Raw genomic sequence first — 22,310 nt, forward strand, 5'->3', positions numbered from 1 at the left:
TCGTGCCTCCTTAGGTGAGTTAGTCTTCAGTTAGGACATTTCCTTCACTCCTTTCTTTAAGACTTTCATTAAGTGTTATCTTATTTCCAGTCATTTTCTTTTGTCTCCCTAAATTACATGGCTTTTTAAAAAAGTACCCAAACATACATATTTCTTATTATTCTGAGAATATAGTGATTGATAATTAAATTAGATGGTAGTGAAAAGCAGATGGTGTGGAAAGAATCTATACTGAAAGTCAGAGTAACTAGGCATATCCTAAGTCCATGGCATTCTAGCCATGTGATGTTAGATAAGTTACTTTACGTCTCTGATTAGCTGCTTTATTACCAAGCCAGATTAAATGCTATTCTGCTTAGAATGCTTTATTTTCTTCATCTTTGTCTAGCTTTTCTCTTACTTGTCAGTTTAGATTTTTCTTCTGCAGGAAACCTTCCCATGTGCCCCAAAATTGACTCAGGCACCCCACCTCTGAGTGCCTACAGGATTCTGGATTTCTCCATATTATAGTACTCCATTTACCTATTAACACTTGTTTAGCCTGAACACTAGACTAAACTAGTGTTATTGCAAAGACTAAATCTTCATGGCCACCTTTCCGAGGAATGGCACATAGTAGATGCTCTGTAAATATCTGAACAAATATTTAATGAAGAAGATGGTATCTGAATCTCCTAATTTTCTACCAAGATTATCTTGCAAAAGATAGTGTAAGAGGTGAGAGTTTACATCTTCTTAAATGGTAGAAAAGTGTTGTTGGTTTTTAGCATAAAGTTATAAAACAAAGATACTATCTGTACTGCAAGCTTGTTTTAAAGATGAAATAAAAGTTGTGTAGAATACCTAGCACAATTCATGGCTCAAAATAGGCATTTAATAAGTGGTATCTACTTTTAGTGTTGTATTAAATCTTTGTGTCCCTTGTGAGTGTGAACTCATTGTCTTTACATGACCAACACCTAGCACCAGATAATAGTTACAGTTACAATAGGTCCTCCTAAATTAGACTTGCAAAGAGCTCCCAGGGCACACGCCTCCTTATTGCTTTCTCTGAGTAATCTATCTTCCTGAGTCGTCTTATACAGAAGGTGGTACTCTCAAGCTCTGTGGAGAACAGAATAAGAGAAGAAGGATTCTGAGTGTCTCATGGGAGATTAAGGTTAGACATAAAACAAGAACTTTCTGGCAGGCATGTTCGAGTGTGTTACTATGACAAGCTATTCAGGATTCATCTCTGGAAGTCTTTGAAAATGGAGAGATAATCATTTCTCTCAGATGATTAAGATAGTTTAACCCGGAGGCCAGCAGATGGGCCATATGACCTCCCAAGGTCAACCTCTTGCCTTTAATTCAGCGAAGTACCAGTAAGTTCTTACACTTTATAGTGGAGATAAATTTAAAAGTATTTCACAGTAGAGAGGGGAAAGATCAGCTATAAAAGGCAAACTCACATCTCTGATTCTCTGGCAAACATATTAGCATTTAAAATCTTTTTATTTGACAAAGTGATAGTTAATCTGAAGTGAAGTTTTACAAACAAAACAATAGGGTTAAGAATAATAGTCAACATTTATTTTGTACTGATTAAGTGGCAGACCAGTCAAAAGTGTTTTGTGTATGTGAATTCGTGTAATTATTCCTCATTTATTATCACCCTGTCATATATGACACAGACGCATTAATCACTTATTGGGCAGTAACTGTAATCCACGTATTTCATTTATTCATTACTTTCATTGTTTTTATTGAGTACCTTTTATATCTGAGAAACTTCTAGAAGCTGGAACTCAAAGATTTTAGCTGCCTGCCCAAGATTATAATGCTTCTAAATGGAAGAATAGTATTCAAAATTAAGTGAACCTTGGGCCGAGCCCGTGGCGCACTCGGGAGAGTGCGGCGCTGGGAGCACAGCAACGCTCCCGCCGCGGGTTCGGATCCTATATAGGAATGGCCGGTACACTCACTGGCTGAGTGCCGGTCACGAAAAAAAAAAAAAAAAAAAAAATTAAGTGAACCTTTAATCCAAAGCCTGAACTCTTAGTCATTATGTTATACTGAGTCTCCATAATAATAAGTGACTTCATTAATAAAATGCTTTCACCTAGAAACGTAGCTGATCCTCCAGCAGCCATGTGAAGCAGGTAGAATATGAGATGGAGAGGTGCAACTCGCTGTTTCTACCTGGTCTCTTCCCAGTTTCTCCTGAACCTGATCGTTTTGTCCCCACCCTGCTACTGAACAACTCTTTTCGGGGTCCTCAATGACCTCCACGTAGCCAAATCTCAGAGCCAGTTCTTAGTTCTCCTTGACCTCTCAGTACCTTTGCCACAGTGATTAGGGACCCCTAGCTTCTGGGAAGCCACTGTGCCCTCACTTCACTGGCTGTGTACTCCAGCTCGCTTGCTAGTTCCTCCTCTTCTCCTTGCCCTTTACACTTTGCAGTGCCAACCTGACTTTCCCATTTGCACTTATTCCCTGAGTGATCGTTCTTTCTCATGGTTTAAAGTGCCTTTTATATGACGGTGACTCCCAAATGTATATCTCTGGTGCAGACCTCTCTCCTGATCCCTAGGCTTCTCTTTCCAACTGCCTCCTTACTCTCTTCACTGGGATGTCTTAGGCTTCTCACACCTAACCTGTCCCAAACTAAACTCCTGATCTCTCCCAGCCAAACATGGTTTCTGCCATACTCTTTCCTTTCTCAGTCAATGACAAATTCTGTGTTTTCTTGGAGCTATAGAAACATTGAGAACTTTCCATCTCAATTAGGATAAAAACAAGTAAAAAAAAGAAGCCAAAGCCTTTCAGAGGCCAGCATGATCCTATATGATCCACCTTGCCTTCTGATTCTGTTGCCCTTCCCCTTTTCCCTTTTGCTCCAACTGCACTGCATTTCTTTCTAAGTCCTCAATTGTACCTATAATGTGGCCTCCTTAAGGACTTTGACATGTGGTAGTACCTCTGCTCAGAATACTGTTCCCCCATATAATATCTGCATGACTCCTTTAATTCCTTCAAATCTCAGCTCACTTGACACCTTATTAGAGAGGGATCTCTGACTAGATTATAAAAGAACAGCCTTATTCCAGTTTTCCCAGTCTCTTTCTGCTGGTTGTTGTCTTATTCTCAGTAGCATGTCATACCGTGTGACATTATTTATACATATAAATTGTTTATTGTTTCTCTCCCATTACAAGGTAAGCTCTACAAAAGTAGTGAGTTTATTTTGTTTCTGAAATATTTTTGGATAAATTGAATCCATGAGTGATGGTTGAATGAATGCATGAGCTTGTTTGGCTTATAATATTTGATTTAGTAAATGGCCACTGGTTGATGCTGCAGTTGGTTGGTAAGTGTCAGAGCCAGGACTCTGGGCCATGTCTCTCTACGTTAAATGATTAACTGTTTCTACTAAAATAATGATGAAACTTTTAATAGGTGAATGTACTTTTTTTTGGCAGAAATTATGGAAATGTAAACTGACATTAATGTCACAGTAAAGCTCATATTTTAATAGCCTCAATTTTATAAAATAAGGTGACTATTAAATATTTAAATAAAACAAATTTCATATTTTTAAATTACTAATTTATTAGTAAAGGAGAAAAGGATCTGTTATTTATCATTTTAAAATCCTATTTGTCTCTGGAAAAAAATAGGGGATGAGATTTCAGTTATAATTTTTTTAAAAACTTTATTTTGTAGAGCAGTTTTAGATTCACAGCAAAACTGAGAGGAAGGCACAGAGACTCCCTACTCCCACACATACCTAGTCTCCCCTACTCTAGTGTGGCATGTTTTTTACAATTGTTGAACCTACACTGACCCATCATTATCACCCCAAGTCTGCAGTTTACCTTAGGGTTCACTCTTGGTGTTGTACATTCTATGGGTTTGTATAAATGTGTAATGACATGTATCTACCATTATAGTAACATACAGTGTTTTCACTGCCCTAGAAATCCTTTTTGCTCTGCCTATTTATCCCTCCCTCTCCCCAATCTCTTGCAACAGCTGATTCAGTTACAATTTTTAAAATATTTTTACAGTATATGTACTTAATATCAGCCCATTTCTTAAAATGGAATTCTGTTGTAAACTGGATTTTTTGTTAACTCTTAATAATTTGAATGGGAGCAGGAATCATTTCTCAAATTATTTTAAGCCCTGCTTTCTGCTTATTCTTTTTACTAAATCTTATTTCGTAGCTTAAGAAACAAGATAAAATTATTTTCTAAATTTGCCTTTGTTTTATTTTCCCTTGTCAACTTTATGATGGATGTTCTCCTGAGGAATGAAATGTCTAACAATCAGGTTAAGAATATCAACTCTGAAAGGTCTATAATTTAGAAAATTAGACCTTCAATTTTTATGAGCTGATAGGATGGCTGAACCTTGCTCTTCAAGATAGAGGGAGCCTCTGATTAAACTATATATTTCATCTGGCCTTTTAAATTGAAAATTAAATATTCCAGTTGTTGTCAAATGTATGTGGGGTTTTTTTCTTAAGAAAATTATTTATTTCAAACCTAGGTTTATGTTTCTGTTTCTTACATTCTTGGCACTAGTGAATAATACATACCAGTTAGGGAACTGAAACTATTCCTGTGTTAAAAGTGTTCCTGATGATTTGGGGGGAATCTATACATTTACGTTGCTTTGATGAAATCCTAGTTTCTCTCTGACTTTTTTTGTGTATCTGCCTCAAAAGACAGGGGTTTTTAATCATGGTATTGTGTGAAATCTGATACCAAGCAGCCTGTGATACTGAGCTCTCTCCTGGCTAGCTTGTGAGTACTTCCTCCCTCATCACTGCATGGAGAAAGAGACAGTTTGCAGATAAAGGAATCATTCTCCAGGCAAGCACATAATACTCAATCTGCCTTCCTCCTAAAATTTACTACAGCCATGTGTCTTAGGCCAGTGGTTCTAAAAGTTTTTGGTCTCAACAACCTCTTTATACTCTTAAAAACTAATGAGAGCCACAAAGTTCTTTAGAGTATATGCGTGTATATATTAATATTTACAGTATTAGAAATTAAAACAGAAATGTTTAAAAATATTTTAATAAAAAAATTATTAATCATTAAATATAACAGTATTCAATCCATTGTTTCTTAACAAATCTATTTTCATGAAAAATTGCTATTTTCCGAAACAAAAAAATATTAGTAAGATTTGTGGCATTGCGGATTCTCATATCTACTTCTGCATTCAGTCTGTTGTGATATGTTGTTTTGGTTGAAGTAGTTGGAACAACAGAAAGGTAGTTGAAAAGGGAATAATAGCCTTTTCAGGTAATTGTGAATAGTCTTCTTTGGTAGGGTAGTTTCTTAAAGGTTAGTTGCAATGGAGGCTCTGAAACAATATCAATAAACTTTTCATATTCTGTTACATTAAAATACCTTGGTCTGTCTTACACACTTGATGGATTTTATGACGTCATGCACCTGTCATTTGAAATATATTGGACCACTGAGTTATGCATGTCTTCACAATGCTATTACACATTTCATTATGCAATAATTAAAAAAAAATATTTATGATCACCACTGATCTCTACAAAGACGTCTTTAATTATTGGCTTGCTTTTAGTTTACAGAGGCAAATACTTGTTTTCCCAAATCGCAGTTTTTAACTTGAAATCTCAAATTTTGGCATTGGTTACAAATACTGTCAGTTGTTTTCTTGAAGTGACAGGCTCACTTTATTTGTTTTTGAGAAAATGTCTTCCACATACTCAATTCTGAATAACCATAGTTTGGCGCCATTCATTCTTTCAAGTAAAAATGATGTTCTGAGAAAAAAGCAGTTGGTTGGGCCCTCCAAGTAAAGAATTGTCCAGGTGCTTTTCCAGGAGATCACCATTAGGGGTGCCCCAGAATTGCTCTAAGGGTGTTTTTCCTGTCATCATTCAGAATAATTAAAAAGTGTGTACTTAATAATTGAGATTTAATAATATCAGTAAAATTTACTCCTTTATCAAGGACGTTCTTAAGTGAAAATGCTTCTTTTAAAAAAACTACTAGTGTGGTTTGGTGCCACTGCCTTGGTTCTTGGTAAAGCACCAACAGTTTTACGCACCAAATTTGGTACAAATGTCAGCACAGTGAAAAAGACAAATAACATCTGAGTATTATTGTGAAAATATTTTGACTTAGTAGATGCCCTCAAGGGTCTGAGGGACTCCAGGGAGTTCACAGGCCACGCTTTGAAAACCACTGCTCTAGGCCATTTTGAAGATGTAATACTCACATGTATTAATGCTGTGGGAAAGAGACAAATTAGTGACGGATCCAGCAGAAGAAGAATAAGGCAAGTTATCTACAATATTATAAACCTTGTGTAGTTTTCCCATCAAATGAATTATCCTCACATCATAGGCTCCTTAAAGGCAGAAATATCATAATCGCCTGCCTGTCACATAGTAAGTACTCTGGATACTAAGTGTGCCTAAGAAGAGAGGCTGAGCCTTTGCCTCACACATCAAAACTGGCCCCATCTAACTTTGGAATTCTCAGGTCAAGAAGAACAAAAGATTAACATTCATGTATTTAATCTGAACACATTTAGCAAAACACAGAAGACAGGAATGCAGCGAAGTTACTGCATCTTCTTTTCCCAGATTAGATGACAGTAGTCGTAGTAGCTGAAAAGCTCCCAGTAGGAGCTCTAGTGAACAGGTATCACAGAAGGGACAAAATGTAGCAAAACCACAGTCAGATAACTAGACTTTGGCTGTAACTCTTGTTCTGTCCAACTTGTACAACCCGAATCTGGAAACTACTATTCAGTATCTTCCTGAGGAAATACTGTTAAATGTTATGAAAGAACTATTAGATAAGTAAGGCTCTTAATAAAAGCAGATTGGAATTTTTTTAGCCATCTACCCTGAAGGAATTTGAAATCTTCAGTTATCTATGATAATGGCAAAATAAGAGTAGTCCCAAAATTTTATTTTAAATATTACTTTTCATTCAGTGTTCATGTTAGTCTTTCATTTATGTTTTTGGAGTGCTACTATATGCTGGGTTATAAGCACCATAGAGCAGAAATATGAATTAGACCTGGTTGCTATATTCTGCCTCAATTTTCTTATCTGTAGAATTAAATAATGTCCACTTCAGAAAGGGATTTTGAGAATTAAAAGATTATCTAAATGCACTGTAAACTAAAAAGGACTTTTAAAAAGAATGGAAGATAAATCAAGAGGATAGATTTAAGAACCTGTTCCACTCACCCTTCCTTCTTAAAATTCCATGAAGTGACAAAAATAAGTTTTGAAAGATTCATAAGAGGAAGGAGTTGAAACCAGATCTATGAAAAAACCAAATCGGACAACCCCCCATTCAGAAGATGGGTACTGTGATGGTAGAGTGGTTTAGGGAAGATTTAACCCCAAAATCAATGGCTGTAAACAAGGAGTGCCAAGAGGCTCAGCGCATTCTTCTCATAAGTGATCGAAGATCTGCCTTTGGAGTAACTAGACTGGTCTGGTCCTGCCTATAACCTAGTGGTGCTCAGCAGTGCAGAGTAATTCCCAGATTAAAGCTGTAACAGTGCAAGGCCAAACCGCGGTAGTACCACCCTCTAGGGGGAACCAGGAGCCCCCAAATGCAGAACATAAATGACTTATGTATCCCACCCAATAGTATATTCTGTCCCTTTTCCATAACGAACAGAAGAAAGGTATTTTAAACAAGGGGTGGCTTCCACAGACAAGCAAACTGAGAATCTCAAAAGCAAAAACTACCACACACCCAAAATTTACAAAGCGTTTAATAAACATCAGACTCAGCAAAATGAAAAACTAACACCTTGAGTAATCAGAGCTCAGAGGAAAGAAGATGATTATAAAATAAGTAATTAAATCTTCAGATGGATAAGAAGACATGGAATCTATACAGGCCAAACCAGTTATGGAGTTGAGAAGATAAAAAGTTGATAGATGGCTAAATAGGCTGCTGAATAGTAACCAAAGGATGAAGAGCTAGATATAAAAACTGAGAGAGATGGAATATAGAGCCCACAACTTCAAAAGTAACCTAACTGGGTTTACCAGAATGGGAAAATAAAGTAAATTAAAGGGTGAAGAGAGAATTTTTAAAAAGAAGAATAAAAATTCATGAGCCAAAGAAAGATGTGGGTTATTATTCAGATTGAAAGGGCATAGTAAGTGCCAAAATGTGAATGTAACTGGTTGTATACCAGGAATAAAGAGAGATGAAATAAGGGGGTAAACAACAACAACCCAGTGCTATGAATAAACAGACTTTTGTAGCTTTCTTGTCAAAAGGATAAACTCCAAATTTCTTAGCCATACAAATAGGAGTGGGGAGGGGGTGCCCTGGTGTGGAAAACAAAATCAGCTCTAGCATCAGACAGCCCTGACTTACAGCCTTGACCTTACTTGATCATCCTTGGATAGTTCAGTTAACCTCTGACAGCTTCAATTTTCTTATATATAAAGGAGATAAAATATCTATTTCACAGAATTGTTATGAGGTTAAATGAGATTTTATACATCTAACTACCTATTAAATATAATTATATTTTAATATAATTATAATCTATAATAATTATAGATTATATATATATAATTATAGACTAGCTAGCAGAGCCCTGTTTATACTAAGTGAATTAGTAATTCCCCTTCTTCAAGAGTTCATGAAATACTTTGCAGTCTGACCCCCACTCACATCTTTCTTTTCTCCTCTTTCAGTCCCTCAACCACTCATATGTTACCTTTATTGATTAGCCTTCTTCTCCATACCTTCTGCCCACCTCCCAACAAAATTAGACTCTGATCCTAAGATAATTTGGGCATACCTCTATACTCATACCATATTCTACTGAACTACATTTGTCTTCATTAGCTTCCTGAGAGCAGAGCTCACACCTTGTTTGTTTCTATAGCTTCGTTTTCTAGAACAGTATCTTGTACGTAGCAGTGCCCAAAAATGTTTGCTGAATGCATGACCACACTTGGGCATAGTACTTCATTTTACGTTATTTTCCAAGTCTATTCAGCATTCAAAAAATATTAAGTACCTTTGAGTCCTTCCATCTTATGCCTTTAAAATTGGGGGTAGCAGGTGAGGGGGTAGTCTCTTGTTCACCTTACCTACTAACAACATTTTGTCTTTTTCTAAATTGCCTGGGCACATAGTTTTTCAACAATTTTGTTGTAATTCATTCAGTCAGTGTATTTAACACATATTTACTGAGTTCCTACTGTGTCCTGAGTGTTGTTCTAAGGGAGTTGCAGTATATCAGTGAATACACACAAATCCTCCCTTGTAGAGCTTACATTCTCATTCTACTAAGAGGAAATAGACAATAAAGATAATAAATAGGTGTATAATATGTATAGAAGGTGGCAAATTTTACAGGAAAAAAAAAATATATATATATATAGCATAATAAAAATGTCCAGAGTTGCCAGGGTAGGGGATTGCAGTTTTCATCTGCGTGGAGCTTATTGAGATGACATCATTTGAGCCAAGACTTGAGAAAGATAAAGTCAGCTATGCAGATATTTGGAGGTAGGAGATTCTAGGCAAAGAGAAAAGTCAGTGAAAAGGATGACTTCAAACTTTTTGTCCTGAGCAAACAAGATAAATTTGCTGTCAACTGACACGTAGGAAGGCTTTGGCATAGGAGATCTAGAGATAAGATGAGAAGTTCGGTGTGGTTTTGGCCTTGTTAAATTTGAGATGTGTGTTAGAAGTTGAGATACAGTTAATACATGAATATAAACCTTAGGAGAAATACCTGGACTGGAGATAGAAATTCGAGAGTTTTTGCTATTTAGATTTTTTTTAAAGCAAGAGACGAGATAAAATCACCAAGGGATTTGTGTAAATAAAGAAGAAAAGAACTGAACTCTGGGATATTCCAACTTTAAAAAATCTGAGCGAAGAGGTAATAGGCAGGTCGACTGATAAGCAGTAGTCAATGAGGTAGGAAGGAAATGAGGAAGAATAGCATCTGGAAGCCAAGTAAGGAAGATAGACTATCAAGGAAGAATGAGTGATTAGCTGTACCAAATACTGATCACTCACAGAACATCAGGACCGAGAACTGACCATCATATTTAGCAACTTAGAATTCATTGGTTATCTTGACAAGCGATAAAAAGTTTAAAGGATGTATTGGGGGTGATTGCAATGGATTTGAAAGGATAGTTGGTGTAATACTAGAAACTGAAAGAGAGGAAATCATAGTCAGAGAGTGGGATATATGAAATTCAAGATTTAAATTTTTGTTAATGACAAGATCCTAGGGTGTGACATGGGTGTGAACGGCCAAAGGAGGCAAGATCAGGGGACAAGAGGAGTCCAGGGAAGAGGGGATCATCTACCTATATACTGAAATCACCAAGACTCAGGACAGTGATGCTATTGGGGAATTCATAGCTTGGGTATTTGTACAGGAGTGAAGCATGATGGTCTGGAAGTGGCTGTGGTGTGTAGGTATTAGGGGACAGAGTTAGTGAAGAGAACATTCACCCTCCTTTCCTCTAGGACAAGTACCTCAGCTGTGGGAGATAAAGAAAAAACTGGAGAGGGCTGCCTGGGAACAATTATCGCTAGAGGTGAATCAAGTTTTCATTGAGTGAGAAGTTTTCAGAGAAGATATTGAGACTACATAGGGAATTTTGCCAGTGATAGGCCATGCATTCCAGTGGGCACAGTAAGAGAATTGCAGTTGGGCAGGAGATTAGGACAGACAGGGGATGTGCAGAACTTTAGGTGTGCTGGAGTTTAAGAGTGACCTAGTGTTCTAGAGCTTCTTTAGCTGACATAAGTACAAGCAAAGGGCCTAATGAGATTAGTCCCAGCGGATTTAAAGTAGAAATTGATGGTGAGGCCCAAACAGGTTGAAGGTACAGAGGAAGGATTAATAATAGGAATTCCTTCTTCATTCTACTCATAGAGATGGGCGGATTTCATTTCACTTGGAGTCCCTGCTCAGAATTTGTGGTCCTTTTCTTTATGGCCTCTGTAGATGGAGGACAGAAGGCCTCGGGAGACGTGGACTTGATCCCAGTGCTACAGTTGGTTTTCTGCCAGTGCTAAGGGCTATTTCTTGTCTGGGGTTGATGGAATCAAGAACCTCTGGTAAAGACAAAAATTATGCTGAGTACTTGGACTTCCTTTGACCCCTTGTAATGGGGCAGAGCGTGAAGGGAGGGCAGGTGGCCTGGGGACATGTGGTCATTAGTGCCAGTGAGAGAAACCTGCTCTGGATATGTTGAGGGAGGGGCTCCCCTTGATCCTTTTTGATGGAGTTGAGGAATATTCAGCCTAATGTGTTTCTTGCCTATTGTTAATATTATAAATTGTATCCATAAATGAAGAGATTTTTAGTGTTCTTGTTTTTTGTTTTGTTGTGTTTTGCTTTGTCTTTGCCATATGTTGTGTTTTTAGTTTATCCTTGGGAAATAGGACACGTCTTTGGTTAATAGACATTTGAGGTGCACAGAATGAAATGCTGCAAAAGCAATTCAGATGGAACTGACAGGTATGAGAATGGGGCTCAGCTGCTGCTAGCTTCTCACTTGATGACAGTCTTGCAATAAATGATCAGAAACTGGATGAAATGATAGCAAATGTCAGTTTTAAGTTTTCACTTGTCAAAGCTAAGGTTGTCTTATCACCAAACCTTTGCTGAACCAAATTATGTTACTTTTTATCTTCCTGTTCATTGGAAAATATTCTTTACTGCCCCTTGTTTTTATGCTGAACTGTTAGAGTACTTCACAGACAAATTTCCAATCTATACTGATGTTCATTACTGCTCACTTCATTTAATAAAGCAGGCTTAGTTTGGTCAAAAAGCAGTTGTTGGACTCTTCTGTTTATTAGTCTCAGTACCTGTCATTTACTGTTCCAAGTTAAACAATTGGGAACTGTCTTAATAAAGGAAATTCTTTACAGTTTTATGAAGAGATTACTCTCATTTTTATTTTTGCAAAAGACAAAATTTCTCAAGAACATCAAGGTTTTATTTGTCTGAGAAGCCATCATGATGTAAGTTTTGACCTTTGGGGAGAAGATTGAGGTTCATTTAATTTAGTACAGAGAAGCATTAGCCAATTTATTTTCAACAAAATGAGAAGTTCTGTTGACTACTTTGGGGCAGATGCCGTGAATGAGCCATGGAGAATGGTAGGGCTGCTGGGGGATCTGAGCAGCATCTAGACCAGCCCTTTGATTTGACAGATGAAACACAAAGATACAGTAAGCGGAGTGTCTCTCCCAAGGTTATACCGCAGATGAAGGCCCAAGTTTAGACACAGATATCTTGACCGCTCTTTGTCACTTTTTATCAAAAGGTTTGATTGAGTCTGAATTTCTATTCTCAAGACAAAGAAAAATATTCTCCTTTAATAGCATTCTCATATTTAAGGCTGTGACACTTTAAGAACTAGGAAAGCCATAGTTTCTTTTGTCTGTGCTGGATTTTTTTTTTTAATCTTTTTGAATGTAAAAATTTCTCTTCTCTTTCTTCAGCTAGTCCCCCTTATTTTCTTCTCACCATAAATATATATTATGCCTTGAGGGAAAATTAGGACTACAGAAAGGGAGAGGAGGAATTTGAGACGAGAGAGAGAAATAAGGCAGTTACAAGTCGCTGTAATCAAGTGGCAGTGTTTCACGTGGACCCTGACTTCTGTTTCTGAGCGTAAGGAGGGATCAGGTGAACCCCAGGGGGAGCCAGTAAGAGAAATTCTGGAAGAGCGACAGGGTAGGTCAGAGTAAAGCAGGAACCGCCTTCATAAGATGGCCTGCCGTGGTGAACAAGCCCACGTCCTGCATGTGTGTTCAGCACATGGCAATGGTAGTGTCATAAGCTTAGAGTATAGGTGCTGCCATTTAAGTTGTGTGACCCTGGACAGGTGGCTTAGCCTCTCTGAGCCTCAGCTGCCTCATCTATAAAAGCATTAGAGGGGTTTTCTTTAGATTAAGTTGTGAACATGAGAAGCTATCAGTGTGGCAGTGGTGCAGCTCACAATATGTAGTTCCATTCCTGTCACAGTTCCTTCCTTCCTTTCATCTAGGTCCTCTAGGAATGCCAGCCCTCAATTTGAAGGCCATTTTTAAAATTTTTAGGGCTACATGTGCCTCTGTGGAAAAATTGCACATTGCACTTGGTGTAGTAGGTCAGCAATAAAAGTGACTCTTCTGTTCCTGGGTAACATTTAAAAGAGCCAGTGGAGCTTAACATAGCACATTCCAGAGAGCTTATGTTATACATAGAGCTCACATCACAGCCAGTATGATACACTGCATTGCATTAACTAGTAACGATGTGATGAAACCACTATAACAAGGTGTAGTCTATATTCTGTATGTGGAGGAAGCATTTTATACTGAAGAATATTCTGGCCCAGGCATTTTATCAATACTTATTAACTCTATTTGATGGAACTACTTATAGACACTCAGATTTTTCAACTTGTTTCCTGCCTCTGTGCTTTGCATATATTGTTCTTTCTGCCTGGAAGTTGCTTGCTGCCATTACCTTCGTTCATTCCTTCTCTTCGCCCTTCATTACCTCCTGGTCTTTCAGAACACTGCGCAAGCATTACAGTCTCTAAGAAGCCATCCATGACACACCAGTGTGATAGAAGTGCCCCTTCTCCATATACCCAGTCACTCAACACATGTGAACATACAGATCTGTTCCAGACCAGGAGGAGGATGAAAAACAATGGACGTGCTGTAATGGGAAACCTGCCTAACCCTGGGAGATTGGGAGGGTTCTGTGTGGAAGTGGCATTTAGGCTAAAGACTGAGAAGGAAGTAGCTTGGAGAAGAAAGAAGAACATTTGTGGCAGAAGAAGTAGCACATCTGAGGACCCATCCCACATGCTTGATACAGAAAGGAATGTAACTCCCACTGCTTATGTTTTTCCTACTAGGAATGGCCATACTGTGCTATAGTCATTGGATTTGATGAGTGGTCTCTAGTGTCATTTACCTGAGAAAGGAAACATGGGGGGGAGAGCCAAGTGTGTATATAATCAAAGGTTGTGGTCTTTGTAGTCAGATAGATTCAGCTGTACTATTCTCAGTGAGATTTTAGACTGGTTTCTTAAGCCTTTCTGATCCGCAGTATCCTTATCTATAAAATGGATATGTCAGTTCCACTTACCTCAGGCCGGAGGTGTTATGATGACTCTTGGTGGGACCTCAGCAGCTAGCATGCAGTGGGCACTCCCAGCATGGATTGTGTTCTTCATGTTGTGACTTCCTAAGGTGTTAAACAGCTAAGCTGGATCATTTTCCATTTTGGTTTAAAAAAAAAAAAAAAAAAAAAAAAAACTTCTTACTTGATTGTATGAAGTTGGAATACTGGGGATGTTTATTTCCGTGACAGTCCAAGATAACAAGTTCAGGATTATTGTTTTCCTACAAAATTAAGTCGAATGGGAAAGAAGAAAGCCTGAGAGGGTGAATGGAAGCCCTTCCTCAGGTACTGAAGATGCTTATGGTTTAGTAATCTGGTTTTTCCACAAGTCTATTTCTATAAAATATTATTCTAAGTTCAAATATGTTATCTGTATGTTGCCTGTTTTGCATTATCTGCAAAATGGCAATGATAAACTCTCTCCCTCTTGCTGTCTCAAGAATGTTGTGCATTAGAATGTAGATTGGCCTGTACTTTGAAGAGATCCTCAGCCATATGTAACCACAGACTTGTGACTAGACTGCAGAGCTCCATTCACCTGCTCTCCTGTTACATATGGCAGTGGTGCCTTGTCAACTTTTGCCAGCAACGTCCTGGTGGTAATGCAACAGTGCTGATGAAATTAAACATTTAATCTGAGTACTTGTTTATAATTGGGGGATTAAGAAAGAGGACTTTGATAATCCTAAGGTCTAAGGCTTCTGTCTTAGAGCTCTGCCATCTCGGTGGGAATTTCTTTCAGATTGTAGGCTTGTTCTTTATTAGTTATTGAACATGATTTAAACTCACAGCTGGGGCTGGCCAGTTAGCTCTTGTTTAGAGTGCCATGCTATAACACCAAGGTCAAGGGTTTGGATCCCTGTACCAGCCAGCTGCCAAAAAAGAAGATCTAAACTCACAGCCAAATCATCTTTTCCTGTGTTTTGTTTTGTTCAATACAGTGGTGCTGATTACTATGATTACGGACATGGACTCAGTGAGGAGACTTATGATTCCTACGGTGAGTGAGTGGCCAGAATATATAGAGAGAGGAGTAATGACTGTAGAAAGACCTTAAAGTTCTTAATTGGAGGGGAATTCATAAAGACTTTTTTAGAATGAAACAGTAGCTTCCTCTCAGTTCATTTGTGCATATCTAGCTATTTTCAGAGGCTCCTTTAATATTTAAATTTAATATTTAAAAAGGACTAAAGACTTTAGAAAATTGCATGAATTCAGAATCTGAACTTAGATTTTCTGTTTGGGTTGATTGCCATGTGCTGATTTTTTCTCTTATAGAATAGTTTGCTAAACTGAAAACATTTGATAGCTTGGGTCTTTCTGAAGTGTCTTTGCTTCTTGACAGTAAAGGGAAATGAAGCAGTTGAGTCTATAGCTCTAAAGTGATTTCCCCACCCCATCTTTATATTTTAATTCATTTCTAATCTCAAATCCTCTGAAAAAATTGCACTGGGAGTCTTTCTATAAAGGTTGCAAAAGCACTGAGCCAAGGAGGAGATTACAAAGATCTATCAGGCTTACAGGGAGACAGCTAAGCCCTCTTAATTCAGTGGGAGCTGGTATAGATGCTGGGGAACCCATGTCCAGAATCTCAATATGCAAAAGGATGACAGGTTTAATTAAAAGAATTGGCGGCAGTAACATAATGATAGTAAGAAGCGCCTCTGCCTCCGGGCAGAGATATCAGAGAACACGAAGCTTCAATCAGTTGTAGAGCTCTGATGAATGCCTAGTACCCAGTGCAGGGAATCAGGATTGTGGTTAATGGATGTTATGACATTTCCCTGAACATAACTGAAAAAACATTTTCCAGTGTTCCTTTTGAAGTGCATTTTGTTGTATCACCTGCCCTAAGCAGTGATGACTGTACCTTGGATTTTTTTTTTCATAATTCACAACAGACACTTAAGAGAAATGTATTGGCTTGCTGAATGCCCTCTACTTAAATTGATGCAAGTTTGCTTGAGGGAATGACGTTGATTGCATGTTTGTATCAAAAGAAGAGGTCATTTTAAGCATTTTTCCTTCACAGCTTTTTAAATTGGTCTCTGTGGACACATGGCTTTTAAATTGCTCTATGTTGCAGCAGGGATGTTAACTGTTTGATGTCAAAGACCTGTGGATAATGTGAAAGTTATCTTCAGGCTTAACAGGCGTTTAATTTCAGGAGATAAAGATGATAGAATGTCCTTTGTTATTAATAACATTGTCCAGTATGGATTTTATATTATGATTTCTTAAATTTGACATTATATCATTAAGTTATTTCATATTCACAAAATCTTATTGAGTTGTAAATTTCCACCAAATGCAACTTTCCTTTCGTCTTTCTATGAAAGGACCTATGAAGAGTGAGGCAGCGTTTCTCATTTGCAGTCTGCCCATTCCCATTTTGCTCTCCAGTTTTTTCTCCTGTTGTCTTTGCTTATTTTTATCTGTGTTTTCTTCTTTGTTTTTGCTGTTAGAAGAAATTTAAGTCATCCTTTTCCCATTCTCTTTCCCATTCATAAATGTCTTAATGTTTAGCAAAAGGCAGTTCCATTTGTTACTTGACCTTGTGAGCTTTTGTTAAATGAGTAGCCAAGAGGAAAGTTCTTGCAAAGTTGGTTGCCATATAAGATACAAAAATCATTTTTCTTCGCATGATGATAAGTTTTGCTAGTGAGACAATTGTTTTCCATTGTTTTATAATTTTTTTTAAGTAAGTTCCCTTAGGTGTTCTTATAGTATGAGAGGGATATATATCTTCAATGTGATGTCTACCATTGGTTCAGGGATAGATTAATTCTGAAAAGTGAAGACAGTGGGATCCATGGCAATGATCTAATTGTGATTTATCTTACTGATTTTAGGTCAAGAGGAGTGGACTAACTCAAGACACAAGGCACCTTCAGCGAGGACAGCAAAGGGCGTCTACAGAGACCAGCCATATGGCAGATACTGATTGTACTGTCTGATGTTGTGAATAGCCAATCTCCACCAGTCCTGTATACTGTTCAAAGTAATTTTTTTCTATGAACAATCCCTTTTTAAATAAATCAGAATGCTTTAAATCTGAATGGATGGAACTTAAAACTACTTTGTTGAAACATCAACCTGGGCAGAAAAAAAAGACATGTAAAATTTTGTTATTTCCAATCTGTATATGAAAAAATAGGTGATCAAAAGGAAAAAAAATAACTTTGATTAACTAGTGTTAAACAAAAAAATAGGTTTACTAAATATGTTAATCTATTCTTTTAACACAAGCCTCACCTTTCATTTTAAAGGTTTCCATAGAATTTAGTTATTTTATCTTTCAGCCATATGCTAGTTTTTTTTTTTCCTCTTGCCAACATGCGTAAAAAGGGAAGCCAATTACAAGTGCAAATAATGTGGTATTCTTTTGTAACTCAAGTCTTGAAATGTTCTGTAGTGTTAAGCAAAATCTTCTCTTGCTTGATACTAAATAAACTTTTGAAAGAAATTTCGTGTGTGTGAGCTAACAATTTCATGTTTTTCTTATTTAAAAAGGCCTTCATAAATAGTTGTAAACAGGGAAAGAATTCATTTAACAATGCTTGTCATAAAAGGGTCACACTAAACATTGTACAACTTACTTTAAAAATGGTATAAAATTAAATGTACCATTATACTCACCGTAGATTTAAATGCTGTTTAAAGAGTCCAAATGGTATCAAGCTGCTTGAGTGGCACGTTAAAACTATGCAAAACCAAATCTTGTTTAAAAACTGGTTTTAAAATAACTACTGGATTTTCTGAAAAAGATGTGATCAGTTTTCATCTTGTTAAGCGTTTTTTCACTAGTGCAACTTTGGATTTTTTATGAGAATTTTGGTACCTTAATGAACACCTCGCTCCATGCTGGAAGCAATAAGCACAAAGCTTTTAAAGACATTCTGACTTGACTAATTGAGGTCGCACTCGCCAAGGCTGAGGATGTGTAACCCTTAAACGGTCTTCATTTTCAAAGGTAAATAAATCAAATAAGATTTTAATCTCACTTAATTTATCTTAATATAACTAAAAAACCAGGGAGATTACAACTTAGCAAGTTTTATTATCCATTTTAGAAAGGTTTTAAGATCACCTAAATTCTCATTTTAAAAAGTTTAATTTGTTTTAGTAATCTAAAAATCCTTAGTTTAGTCAGTTTAATTGGGGCCAATTATTCCCTATTAAACAAATGTAAAACCTCATAACTAGTTATTTGTAATACATTATTTGGTTAGTAATGGAGGGCACTTCTTAAAACTGACAAATACTTAATAAAGTTATTCTTTAATCATTTGGCTTAAGATTTTTTTTAATTGTAGATTATGTAAAGTGTTTAATGTTTATTTCTTGGGGAATTTCCTTCTCTTTATTTTGAGTAAAAAGATCTTTTCTTTTGTTAGGAAATGTCAGCCATCTTGGAATTTCAAAGAAACTGGTTGTGCACCTAGACAAACAAAGGTAAGAGTCTTCTTATTCCAGTGATTCCAACTTGCTGTGGAAGATGAAGACAATTTCATGCTTATCTAAAGACAGGGAAAATTTCCCATGCTGGTTTACTATTACCAACCGTAGTGATTATGGCAGATTAACTTCTCGAGTTAGAAAAGCAGCCTCCTGAATATAACAAGTCAGACCCAGTAAGCTTTATTATAATCTGCAGATATCAGAGGCTCAGGTTCTAACAATATTTAGATATTGAGATTACTTTCTTCAATGAAAATATAACAGTCTAGTCAATAACATGAAAAAAATTTCAAATTATTAAGTAAAAAAAGCAGTTTGCCAAACAATGTGTAATATTCCAGTTTTTTTTATATTTCTACATATAGATATATAGGCAAAAAATTACACAGGTATGGTGGAAATTTTTAGTGATAATTATCTTAGTCTTATGGAAGTATGAATTTTTGTGCTCCTGAGTTTTGCAAAACAAATTATTACTTTTATAGGTTAAATATTATAAAATATGTTTTATAAAATTATTTCATAAAATTTAAAAATATGTAGGGATCTGTGAGGGAAAGGTATTAATTTGGCCTCACTTTTCAGATATTCTTGCTTTTTTTTCCTAAATTATTAAAAAACACTATTTAGTCCCTGATTTTCTAGAGAGTCTTACTTTTAAAGTGTTTTATTTGACCTGTGCCACTTAACTGTGTGACTTTGGGCAAATCTCATGTTCTACATCAGTACAATGAAAATGATGTTTGTCTTGTCCCATGTAATTGTTATAAGAATTACGTGAGATAATCTTGTGAAAGTGTTTTGTAACCTGAAAGTGATACAGTTGTGAAGTTTGTCAAAGCTGAATTCACATATTTACTGATATGAGAAATACATGAGCTTGTTTTTTCTCAATAGCCAAATTACTACAAAACAAATAATGTGTCTTTAGAGAGAAAATAATTCTCTTCATCATTCTCATAGATTAAAATAAAATTCATTGTGTTGGGGTGCGGGAGGGACTTCTTTCCTTACACAGAAAGGGAATGTGAAATACACCACATTTCTTTAGTGCATGATGTTATTGAAATTTTTCACTATTTTCTTTCTTTTATAAATAATTTTTTTAGGAACTAGCATATCAGGTAATACATGTAGGCTTCTTAAATCAGGAATTATGGATAGGTAGAGGGTCAACCCCCAGCTGGTCTTCAGAGCTAATTCATAGGAATTATTGTGCAATTTTATGTTTATTTTCATTTTTTAAAAGAATCCATGTCTTCATCAGACTATAAGAAGGGACTGCGATCCAGAAAGGTCAGGAACACTACTGAACAGGAGCTTTCCTGCTTGATTTTCTTTTTATTATTATTTCTATTTTTTATTTTTTTAATTTAATTGAAGTGTGTTGACTGTATATATTTGTGGGGTACAGTTATGTTTCAATACATGTATATGATGTGTAGTGATCAAATCAGGGTGGTTAGCAAATTTATCATTGTAAAAATGTATCATTTCTTTGTGATGAGAACATTTAAGGTCCTCTCTTCTAGCCATTTAGAATATACAATAAGTTACTGTTATAGATGCCTAGCTCTAGTGTACACCACTAGAACCTATTTTTCCTATCTAGCTGTAAATTTGTGTCCATCAACAAACCTCTCATTCTCTCCACCCCATCTTTCCTACGTCTAGTACTATTCTCTACTTCTAAAAGTTCAACTTATTATTTTTTAGCCCCCACATATAAGTGAGAACATGCAGTATTTCTCTTTCTGTGCCTACCTTATTTCACTTAACATAACTTCCTTCATGCTCATCCGTGCTCTGCAAATGGCCAAATTTCATTCCTTTTTATGGCCTAGTATGCTATTTGTATGTATACCACATTTTCTTTATCCATTCATCCGCTGATGGACATTTAGGTTAGTTCCAAATCTTGGCTATTGTGAATAGAGCTGCAATAATCACGGAAGTGCAGGTATCCCTTCAACGCGTTGATTTCCTTTCATTTGAGTATATACCCAGTGGTGGGATTGCTAGGTCGTATGGTAGATATTTGTATCTGTACTTATTTAAGAAACTTCCATACTATTTTCATAATGGCTGTACTAATTTACAGTCTCACCAACAATGTGTAAGGGTCCCCCTTTCTCCACATCCTTGCTAGCATTTATTTTGTTTTTTTGATAATAGCCAGTCTGACTAGGGTGAGATAAATCTCATTTGTGGTTTTAATTTGCATTTGTCTGATGATTGGTGATACTGAGCATTTTTCCAGATACCTGTCAGCCATTTGTATGTCTTCTATTGAGAAATGTCTATTCAGCTTCTTTGCCTATTTTTTAGTTGGATCCTGCTTGGTTTTCAAGGTCTTTTCTTGTCTAGCCCATAATCTACCAAGCCTTACTTCTTCCTATTTCAGTGTGAAGACCCTGCTGTTGACAAGCCAGTCTTCTCGTGTTCCTCAGAGCACATTGCATTGTTCTCAAATCTCCTTCTACTAGCTTTTTCCCCCACTTGGGATTTATTTATTTTCTCATATGACAACATTCATCAAGCATGAGTTCTATACTAGACGCAAAGGAGGCACTAGAAATATAGAGATCTATAAGATATAAAAGCCTACATTCAGGCAACTCAAAATCTCATGGAGGTGATAGACTGATAAACCACCACTCGCTATCCTATCTTCCTCTGCCCAAAACAATACACATCCTTTCAGGACTTGGCCTAATCCCTCTCTGCCATTATGTCTTCAGTTAAACCAGGCCACGATTCTACCACCCTCCTTGAAGAGCATGTTTAGTTTATATTTCTTCATTTTAGTATTGATAACCATAGGATTTTTATTGGTTGCAAGTTACCATAATGACCAAGCATGTGCTTATCACTTTCTATAGACTATTTTACTGAATCCTCACAACTGTAAAACGGGATCATCTCCATTTTAAAAAGGAAGAAATTTAAGCTGCAAGAGGTGAAACTTCACACTTAGGTTAGCTCACATACCTTGTAACTGGTGGAGCCAAGTTTTGAACCCATTTGCTTCTATCCAGAGCTTTTGGTCTTCACCATGTTGTTACACTGTCAGTTCAGTGTGCTACAATAGCTTCCCCATTAAAGGCTCCTTAAGAGCAGTAGCCTTTAATTTTTGTTATCTTGTATCCCTGGCAGTAACTCACACAACACTGAACATTGGCTAGACAGTATGATTGATACTGCCTTCTCTGTCTCTGCCCCACCCTTGCCCCAGATTCCTTCATGGAGAGATTCCTTGACTTTATTTAGGTTCTGAATCTTCTTATACTCAAGATATTCCAAGTCAAGTCAGTATCAGTGTTCACTCAGATACATTTACTGAGCATCTGCTATGTTGCAGACAATAAGAATATAGTGATTGAAGGTATAATTCCTGTGGTTGGAGGGACCACAGTCTACTGGAAAAATGGGCAGAGAAGGCATCAATAGGACTCTGACAGATATGCATGTGGTGCTTTATAGGCCCATGGAAGGGGGATGCATAACCCAGGCAGATGGTTAGAGATAGAAGGAGGTGCCAGTGGAGATATTAGGACCAGTAGAAGACAACCACATAGGGAAGGTATTTTTGGAACATTTATAGCGTAGCTCTACTTTAGCTCTGTAATCTTGGGCAAGTGACTTAACCT

At 36.8% G+C, this 22,310-nt stretch overlaps 1 protein-coding gene across 3 annotated transcripts in view; it reads left to right on the forward strand.

The window, feature by feature from the left end:
- KHDRBS3 (KH RNA binding domain containing, signal transduction associated 3) overlaps positions 1-22,310 on the forward strand; it is a 215,032-nt gene that overhangs the window by 187,591 nt on the left and 5,131 nt on the right. For 2 of the 3 annotated variants that reach the window (XR_010021789.1, XR_010021790.1), the window contains exons 8-10: positions 15,141-15,199; positions 17,052-17,200; positions 18,597-18,654. Coding sequence is in view for 1 of the 3 variants with exons in the window: in XM_063079793.1 (XP_062935863.1) it covers positions 15,141-15,199; positions 17,052-17,143 (151 nt within the window). In the remaining 2 variants the exon portion in view is untranslated. Of the gene's footprint in view, positions 1-15,140; positions 15,200-17,051; positions 17,618-18,596; positions 18,655-22,310 lie in introns of those variants that run through there. The other variant, XM_063079793.1, reaches the window with a different exon arrangement.

Source organism: Cynocephalus volans, chromosome 15 (genome assembly GCF_027409185.1).
Source record: "Cynocephalus volans isolate mCynVol1 chromosome 15, mCynVol1.pri, whole genome shotgun sequence".
In the NCBI taxonomy this organism is placed as follows: domain Eukaryota; kingdom Metazoa; phylum Chordata; class Mammalia; order Dermoptera; family Cynocephalidae; genus Cynocephalus; species Cynocephalus volans.